At 36.8% G+C, this 9,658-nt stretch overlaps 1 protein-coding gene and 1 long non-coding RNA gene across 3 annotated transcripts in view; one reads left to right on the plus strand and one right to left on the minus strand.

Annotated features, from left to right (window-relative positions):
- Positions 1 to 3,279, minus strand: part of LOC140323226 (uncharacterized) — a 12,158-nt gene extending 8,879 nt beyond the window's left edge. For both annotated transcript variants that reach the window (XR_011919316.1, XR_011919315.1), the window contains exon 1: positions 3,153 to 3,279. This is a non-coding gene — a long non-coding RNA (uncharacterized lncRNA). The remainder of the gene's footprint in view (positions 1 to 3,152) is intronic.
- The window catches only part of LOC140322380 (plakophilin-2-like), a 30,456-nt gene that overhangs the window by 18,032 nt on the left and 2,766 nt on the right, over positions 1 to 9,658 (plus strand). The window contains exon 2 of the mRNA XM_072398954.1: positions 7,440 to 7,543. Within this exon, the coding sequence (XP_072255055.1) occupies positions 7,440 to 7,543 (104 nt within the window). The remainder of the gene's footprint in view (positions 1 to 7,439; positions 7,544 to 9,658) is intronic.

Here is a 9,658-nt window from a genome sequence, read left to right on the forward strand (position 1 = left end):
TAGCTTAAGGTATTAAGTGAGTTCATTGCTAAATCCTTCATTAAGTATAAAGCTCATTCACACACGAGATAATTGGCATTCAAAACAAATGATTTCAACATATCCTTAGATAATCGCTTAATAAAACGCCCAACAACATCAAACAATAATAATTCATGATGATTCTCCTATGCAATGAATTTTTTCTGGCAATTATCAGACATTTCCTATCTAAGGTGTATGGAGCTTTCGTTTATATTTTAATTGTGAATTTGGCAGCTGACACCCTGTGAATGTTTTTCCTATCCACCTTGTTATGTAATATTTATGTGGTGTGATAAGTGATAAAGTATTGTCAGCAGTGACCATGTTGAAAATTTGATCCCCAAATGACAAATAATATTCTATACCTGGAGTAGCAAGGCTTCCTAAGATCTGCTCCTGGTTGTGTTCAATAGGGATGAGTGAGCGAGTTTTTATAATTTTATTTTTATTCAGTGAACAGTCATAGATACTGGCATAAAACATTAAAACATACAAATCACCAACTGTGTTATCATCTTCCGAGTGGGCGAGTTTTTAAAACTCGATTTTGCGGCAAATTTGGCCGTTCTTGCTTACCAAATTTTAAGTGAGATTTTAAGTGGGAACGGCCTATGTAAATTTGTCGATCGAGGTCGATTTTTTTTTTTTAATTTTTTTTTTTTTTTTTAAGTGTGCAATTCGCAGCACTAGAGGTTAATTAACCTCTATTGCCAGGGATAACACACATCTTCTTTATTTAACCTCTAGTGCCCAGGGGATCACAAACAGGAGGATTCCCTGCGAATCCTCCTGTTAAAATTTCCTAGATCCTCCGATGGTTTTGCAAAATCGATTCGCCGAAATTTCGCGAAACCATCTGAAGTTTGAGGAAATTTTCGCGAGAATGCCGGACTCATTCCTAGTGTTCAATATGCTACTCTATGGGGTGAATGTTGCCAATCTGCAGATCCTCATGTACATAAAACATTCGTCATAATGTCTTTCCATGCCACTGTTCAAGGACTGTACTGACTGGTGCCCTATTCTCATCATTTGCTGAATGTATTTCCTAAGGAATTTGTTTGGGTTTTCTAGATATACTCAAACACAAATAAATGTGCTCTAAATGTATTAATACATTATCCTCTCCTACTGTGTCACTGTCTGTATCGGTCATTTGCAACCCCCATTTAATGTACAGCGTTGCATTATATGTTGGTGCTATAATAATTCTGTTTATTAATAATAATAATTCAGTGTAATTTGTTAATGCAAGCAGTATAAGTACCTAAATCTGGCATGGTATTGGAAGCTTGCTGTACTTATATAGTACAGATCAGAATAGGAAAAAGGGAAAGCAGCTCATGGAGCCAATCATTTGTGCTCTGAACAAGGAACATTACAGAAGAAGCAGAGTGACAGAAATATGAATTTATCAGGCTACCACTTCTCATTTACTGTCCATTTGTAGGCTGGGGTAAGGACAAGATCTGCATGTGCTACTGAGAAACCAGGTCTCCTACTATTCCTGGGCTGTGTTATGTGGCTGAGTTAATTGAATTACAGAAAAAGAAATCTTTAGAGAGGTAAAATGTCTTTATATTATCAATGTGTAATATATATACTGCTTCTCCTGTACAAGCATGAAAGAAAAAACCTAATGCAGCCACCACATCTAAATCCAGGTTGCATCATATCTAGTTTTTATTAGATAGCCTTCAAGGTCTCTCTTAGCAGTTGATAATTATGGGTTATATAAATAGTGATAGTGACATAACAATCGAATTCAGTGGAAATCTGTTTCATAATCCTGGTAATGACACACGAGGCAATTATTTACCACCCTCTTTTACAAGCTACTGTTAATTCTCTGAATAGTGATGTCTAATATAATTTGCATGGAACTCTTGTTCATCACCTTGATGATTCAATGGACAATTGTATCTCTTCTGTGCTGTGCATTGTCTTATAGTCCCACCATTGTGATTGATAACACAGCCGCCTTTGTCATCATTCCTTGGGTGTGTTGTTTTCAGGTTGTTTAGATTTAATTTTCAAATTTCAATCTGACAAATTTATATCTGTGATACGTCACATGGAGAACATTGTCTGTTGTAAGCCTGGAGCCAAGAATGGCTTGAAAATATTTGATCTAGAATAAACGTGGAGCTGTAAAATGTATATGCATTGCTCGTGGCAAAAATAAGTCTACAACCAGTAAAAAAGACTAAAAATACGAGAACAATTCAAATCTAAACTGGCTACAAAAACAACAACCAATTCAGTGTGGGAAAAAAGATTTGGGGTCGCTATCACTATCACTAGATTTTTTTTTAAGCTGGGTAGGAAGAAATTGTAGTTGGCCGGCAGCCTCTGTATTGTGACCCAACTCTTCAGTAACCACCCAAAAACAGCCAGGTGGTTGCTAAAAAGTGCCGGGTGGTGCACCCACCTAAAAGGGTCTGGGGGGAACACTGCTTACCATCAAATAACCTCACCATACTTTATATGTCATATATGTTAAAGGCCCATTATACACATATGTAGTTAAAAGAATGCAATTTGCTGTGGTTCCGCACGCAGAAACCGACTTGAACTGCATGGAAACGACTACTAACTGTATGGAAAGCCAATAAATGGAGAATTTACCATTCTGTATCTGTGGATTTAGGAGATGTGGTACATTTAGGACCCAGAAAAATATATATGGATAAATGGATGGATAAGTTATTTATAATGTAATCCAAACCTAATTCCAAATCACAAGCTTGGTAAAGCACTGTATTTCAAAATGCAAACCCTTTTTTTGTAGTTCTGGATAGCGTTGGGAATAACCTCTATCAGGACTGTATCTTCCTTTTGTAAGATCTTAAGCTCTTCCATTTGTAGATTGTAAGCTCTTTGGGGCAGGGTCCTCTCCTCCTGTGTCACTGTCTGTATTCGTCTGTCATTGCAACCCCCATTTAATGTACAGCGCTGCGTAATATGTTGGCGTTATATAAATCCTGTTTAATAATCATAATAATATTAATAATAATACCTAGACCCAGAAAAAAGTTTTTTTAAATACATTTTAAAGAGACCCTGCCACTAACTATATTTTGCAGGTAAAACCACATAAAAATCAAGTTTTTTAAATGCATACGTACTTCTCAAGCCTTAAGATTTGGTGATTATGGCATGACCTCACTGGTCAGTCTGTTATTCCATAGACAATTTTCACTTATTAGGAAATTTGAATTCTTCAGAAAGAGTCAGTTCCCTAGAACAGCCTCCCTAACTTTGAATGTCATAACCCTCTGCTCTGGGAATGTCTAATTACTATCTCTGCTGGCCCAGCTCCTCCTCTCTTCACATTCCTACACATTCCTGTATCAGCTGGGGGAGGAGGGAAGGGGAATATTATAAAGCAGCCATTCCCAACAAGGACTTCTATATCACTTGCTGTTTAATCAATTTAAAGACGCTGCACACTTCTGGGGCCAATAAAAATTGTAGCGCCAACTAGATGACTGTAATAATGTTTTTGGGTATCTTTAAAGGTATTATTTTAGTCATCGCTGTAAGGGGGCATTCTTTCTACTGACCACCAATTTAGGAGGCTATTTTGACCCCTAGTAAATTGGTTGTGGCAGAGGTTCCTCATACCCTGAAAATTATTTTTAGGGTTCCTCAAAGGTTGAGAAAGGCTGCAAAAGAGTTTTACTTGAGGGATGGTACTGAATCTGCTGAGGCTGTTGTCATTACATACAAGATGGCGACACCCTGTCCATTCTTTGGATGGCCACACTCAGTATATGTATACAAGTAAATATCATCTTTATATTAGGTTTAATGCACTTTTGGTCTGCCAGTGAGGTAGCTTTATACAGTATAAGATATTTTTGATATTTTATGTCCGTGGGTATTTGTATTTATGTGAGTATGTTGGTGATAGTAGATTGTGAGCTTGTCTGGCCCCAGGATTGATCATAAGGGTTCAGAATTCCCTGTACAGCGTTTCAGAATATGTTGGGGCTATGTCGATACAACAATTCTATAGACTGTCTGTACAGGCTCTGCTTCCTGTTCTCAAGATTTGGCACATTGGTATCATTGCTTTGACAGGGTTTTTTCTTGTGGCAATAAACATTAATAAAGCACAACTAAGCAGGCAATCATTTGTAAGTTTAGACAGGAGTTGTAAATTTTCATACATGAGTGATTTGTTTCTAATTTAAAACTCATGTTCTGACGGACTTCACTGACAACTAAATTCATAATTTTAAATCCCGCAGATCATTATTTTAATGTTTTTTTTTTAAAGATAAATACATTTGTAAAATAATGATCTTCCTAATGGTGCCTGACGAGGACTGTGGAGGCTCTGATTCATTGATCAGCTCTTGGTTAAGTGAAGTATTACTATTGATACTTTTATCATTAGTTGTTTTTTATTATTAAAGAAATTGAAAATATTTGACCAAACAAGAAATGATAGGTAAATATAACAGTTAAAGAAAATACACAGTTAAGGTCATACCTACCTAAAAGAGCATCTTAGAAATAAATAAAATGAAACAATCGGATGAGATTCGTTATTCGCGGAGTGGGGTGACTGTTTTCTGTTGCCCACTGGTTGGCGACCACTGCTCTGGGCCAAAACCTGACAGAGTCTGTGAGAAGTTATTCTTGATGGATGTATCTTTTAATGGAAATTTAGTAATTTAGTACATGGACCTATCAATAATGTCCAGTCTTTCTATAAATGAGAGGAGTACATGTCAAGGATACTGCTTACCTTATTATTTTAGGAAACAAAATATATATTTTTTGGTAAAAAAAAAAAAAAAAAAAAGGTGCTGCTTCTAAACTTATGTTATCTAAAGTTTAGGCAAAGACCACATGAGATTCATTACTCAAAGATACAACACATGGATAAGTATTTTTATTTTAGCCATGTGGTTATTATTCTTTAATCTCATTGGAAATTGTTTTTTAATTCTATTAGCTATTTTTAATGATTAGTGTTTAAAATGTTAGCTGTGATGGCCACATATATGCCCTAGGTTTTTACTCAAGTCAATGCAGTATCTTGTATTCCCATGTACAAATACCTTATATTCAGAACAGCTTATATTTGAGCATAAATAGTATTTTTATCCTGGTGCGTAAGCTTAACACATAAGGCCCGTGGTCTGAAAGAGTTTAGTAGCCTTGCAATAAGGTAAAAATATTTAGAAGGTAATGATTATGCAAGGATACTCCTTGTACTTGAAAATAAGGTTTTGAAATTGTGAGCAATTGTGAGCAAATATTATAAAATTATGATTAAATAAACTGTAGTATATGGCCAAATGTTTTGCAGACATTTGACCATCCCACCTATTGAGATTGTTGGATATCTCATTTCAAAACAATGGGCATCAATACAAAGTTCACCCCCCATCTCTCCCACTCTGTGCCCATGACAGCCTCCGCTCTTCTTGGAAGGCTTTCCGCAAGATCAAGGAAGTATGTCTGTGGGAATCTGTGCCCATTCAGCCGAAACAACATTTGTGAAGTTATGAGAATTATGGTGAGGTTATATGTTGAGGTTAGATGAGAAGACTGGGTCAGTATTCCAACCCACCCAAAGGGTTCAGGTCAGGGCTCCTGTATTGGCCATTTTTGTCCAGAAAAGGGCATTCACCAAACCCCCACAAGGGTGAAAGGGCACAATTGTCTGAAATGTTGTCTAGAAACAGCTGAACTCAGGTATTTGGGGGATCCTAAGTACCCCTGGTCATATAATGTGCATTACCTTTAGGGTGTTTTATAATCTTGAATTTTTTTCTTTCTTTTATGTGTTTTGTTTCATATCGACAGTAGTTTATACAACATCTTGAAAGCATCAGCTAACCCATTCAACTACATCAATCACCACTCATTCCTCCCATTTGTTTCATGATTTAAATGTCAGCTTGGCTTTTAAGTGGCCTTATGACAATTTATGTCTATTGTTTGTTCTTCAGAAAATCTAATCTCTCAGTGATGACAAAATAGGTCTGTATTGAGTTAGCACAGGAGAAAGTACAGAAGTTTTCTTAAAAGATATATTGCAATAACCTGTTCTTCACTAAACAATGTCAAAGCCAATATTGTTGGAGGGATTAAACCCAATCTTCCAGTTTCATGGCTTACAGGCAATGTATACAGAAATTCCAGCAATGCTGCAGTGCGGGGTCTGTGCACCTGTTTGTTGCTGGGGGACAGAATGGTTTATATACCATGGAAGCCTTGAAGAAGCCGCGATTGGTGTTATCTGTGTTGCATTCTATACATCTTTCCTTCATCTATCTATTTCACTTGCATGAAAAGCAGAATTGCAATTTAGGTCAAAAGGTGCATTTGTTTGGGTCACTGGTTGGATGGTAAATATTATTTATTTGGTGCATACACCGCTTTTTCCACCAGCATTTAGCCAGAAGTATTTAGCCAGAAATCATTAGACAGAATATTATGGGATATCTCTCCAATCAGAAAAGGCAGACAAGGAAATAGTTTCTTAGCGAAGTATGCAAAGGTTACAACTTCGCCTCTTGCTGTGGGGTCACCAGATCAGAAAGGCAGAGGAAATCTCTACAATGTGAACACAGCAATAAAAACCTGGCAGAAGGTTACCCCTTTTAATGGAGATGAGTTTTCAAGATTTTTAGACAAATTACACTAATTGTGTAACTAATAGGCCCCACATAAGCATTGTAAGCAGAAAGATGTGCAATAAGTTGTACCCTGCAAACAAATTTCTGGTCTGATAGTCAATTGCCTTTATAGGGTGTCTACATTGCCTTGCAGGATCTCCCTGGAGCCCTTTTGTCGCCACCCCCACATATATACTACTGATCTGGACAAAAAGATGCACTATGTGCACATAAAGAGTGTATAATAAGGGGGATAAAAGAGGGACTGTTTATATTCAATCTTAACGTGTTATTATATTCCCTATTTAATGTACAGCGCTGCGTAATATGTTGGCGCTATATAAATCCTGTTTAATAATAATAATAATAATAATTGTGCATCAATGAACTATAAATAGGGGCTGCAGATGACAAACTAACATACAACAAGTACAAATTATACCCCAGCAGGATTTAAATTTAATTAAATTAAATTAATTTTTTTTTTCCAAAACATTTTTAATTGCTGACTTTTCAGTGGGTAGAATAACTTTCATCATTGGTCCAGGTGACCATTGTCTCCAGTCGAGGAAGTGATGAGGGAACCATTGGGAGCAAATCCTATATTTCCCAGCCAGACAGGTTAACTACTGCCCTGGGGGTAACCTTAATAATGATCAAATATTCTCTGTATGTTTAACCACCATCTATGGCTGTTCCAAGGATATGTTCTATTAAAGAATAATAAAGGATAAGGATATATCCTAATAAAGTATTATTCTTTTTTTCCAACAGGTTCAATCCATCAGTCCGTGAGCATTTCTGACCAAGTTCCATATACGACTTTGTCACAGAAGGAAGTGCCCAGAACTCCATTAAAAAACACTGACACCATGAAGGTGAGCAGACAACTGCCATAGCAAGCATGTGTTTTTTACATTTTCAAAACTTCACTGATAAAGTGATAGATGCATGATGTGTACACATGTTTACATCAATATGTAAATTCTGACAATAAACTTATGTTATCTGTTCCATTGATAGTGTGGTATTATGTCTGTTCAAAACAAATAACCTATTGATTCTACCAGAAATTCAATGCTGTCCTGTGTCTTGCACACTCTACATTCTTATCCAAAACAATGTTATCAGAAACATGACCAGGGTAGCTCGACACTTTGACTCCCTGCACAGATACGGTGGAATGCGTTTTGTCATTCTAGAATAAAAAAGGAAAAATATTATGCAGCCACTAAAGCTAGGGGACTCATAGGCTGTAATGTAAATTTTTGACTTAGATACCCTTTCTATTGTTTATAGAGGAACAAACTGAAAAGTGCCCAAAAAAAAAAAAATACACTTACCTTTAATCCTACAGGGCAATCCGATCCATCCGGGGGTGTCTTGCATCAGTTCCCGCGTTGTCCCGGAGCTGGCGCTCTGGACCCCTCCATCTTTGCCTCTTTCAGGTTCTTCAACCTATGTCATCTGACCCAAGCAGGAGATTGGGTGACATAGGATGCAACAAAAATTTGATTATCTCACTGTGCATGCGTTAGATCAGCAAATTTTTCTCTTTACGCGAAAAGAACAGAATGCACAGAAGGAGCACCCAGGAGCCTCCCGTGATGCGTGACGTAGGTATCCCGGGAGGCTTTTCATAAAGGGGTTGTCTACCCTTTTATGTAAAGTGAAATCTCTGAGTTTAGGTACGTTTTAAGGTCCTCTTGTTCTTCAGATAGGTCATGAATAAGCCCCATATGTAATAATAAAAGAGACGCACCCAACTAGACAGCATTCCTGAGGGATATCAGTGCCTCTAGGCATGGGCGCTGTATATATATTGTAGAAAAATACCAGCAAGCATTCAGTTTTGTAATTATCTAGGCTTTCTCAAGTACTAGTAAAAGGTTTTTGGCTCTGTTCATGCCCGTGTTGCAACGATGACCTTTACCATAATGCACAATATGTGTTGATGTGTGATACACTGTAATATATTTATAATGTACCCCAACTCACCTTGTATTTAAACATGCATGAAAATATAAAACAGAGCTAATGTGTTGTTTAATACTTTCCCGCATCTCTTAGATTGTAAGCTCTTCGGGGCAGGGTCCTCTCCTCCTACTGTGTCACTGCCTGTATCTGTCTGTCTTTGCAACCCCTATTTATTGTACAGCGCTGCATAATATGTTGTCGCTTTACAAGCACAGTTTGATAATTATAATAATTATAACACACAAAATTACGTAACATATGTAACCAGCCTTAGTTCTACAGTACAAAGGTTACAGTACAGCATAAGGCGTATTATCTCATGTATACTAATGCAAGGTAGCAGGTAAACAATATTAGCAGATCACTCTGGTAAGGCAGCCGGAGGTCGGCCATAACCCAGACACCAGAGGTGTTGGAGGAAATATACTGGCCCCAAACAAAGAAGAATTCCTCCAATCTCAGTGTGTGTCATTAGTGGAAACTGTACACTTTGTTTAAAGTACAGAGTGCTTGTCACTGACCTTGTCATTGTCATGTTTGCACAACAACAGCAAGGACTATGACAATTCTATCTGCGTGTGACAGACCATGGACAAGAAATGGGGCATTGTAGTTCCTTAAAAAGCGTTTAAACCCTAAACCAACAAACAAAAATGTGATTAAATAATTGTTGTATACTGACATCTTGTTTAGAGAGAATTTAGTGTATATTGGTATCAATGTTCTTTATTTATTTCAGTCATAAGTAAAAAATAAAATGTAAATGTTAATTATATTACTTTTAAACCAGCATGTAAAACTTTTGGTTTCATTTTATTATTATTATTATTATTAATATTATTATTAATAAACAGGATTTATATAGCACCAACATATTACACAGTGCTGTAAATTAAATAGAGGTTGCAAATGACAGACAAATACAGACAGTGATACAGGAGGAGAAGACCCTGCCCCGAAGAGCTTACAATCTAGTAGGTGGGGAAATTTACAGACAATAGGATGTGTTAATTTCA

The sequence above is a fragment of the Pyxicephalus adspersus genome, chromosome 2 (genome assembly GCF_032062135.1).
Source record: "Pyxicephalus adspersus chromosome 2, UCB_Pads_2.0, whole genome shotgun sequence".
In the NCBI taxonomy this organism is placed as follows: domain Eukaryota; kingdom Metazoa; phylum Chordata; class Amphibia; order Anura; family Pyxicephalidae; genus Pyxicephalus; species Pyxicephalus adspersus.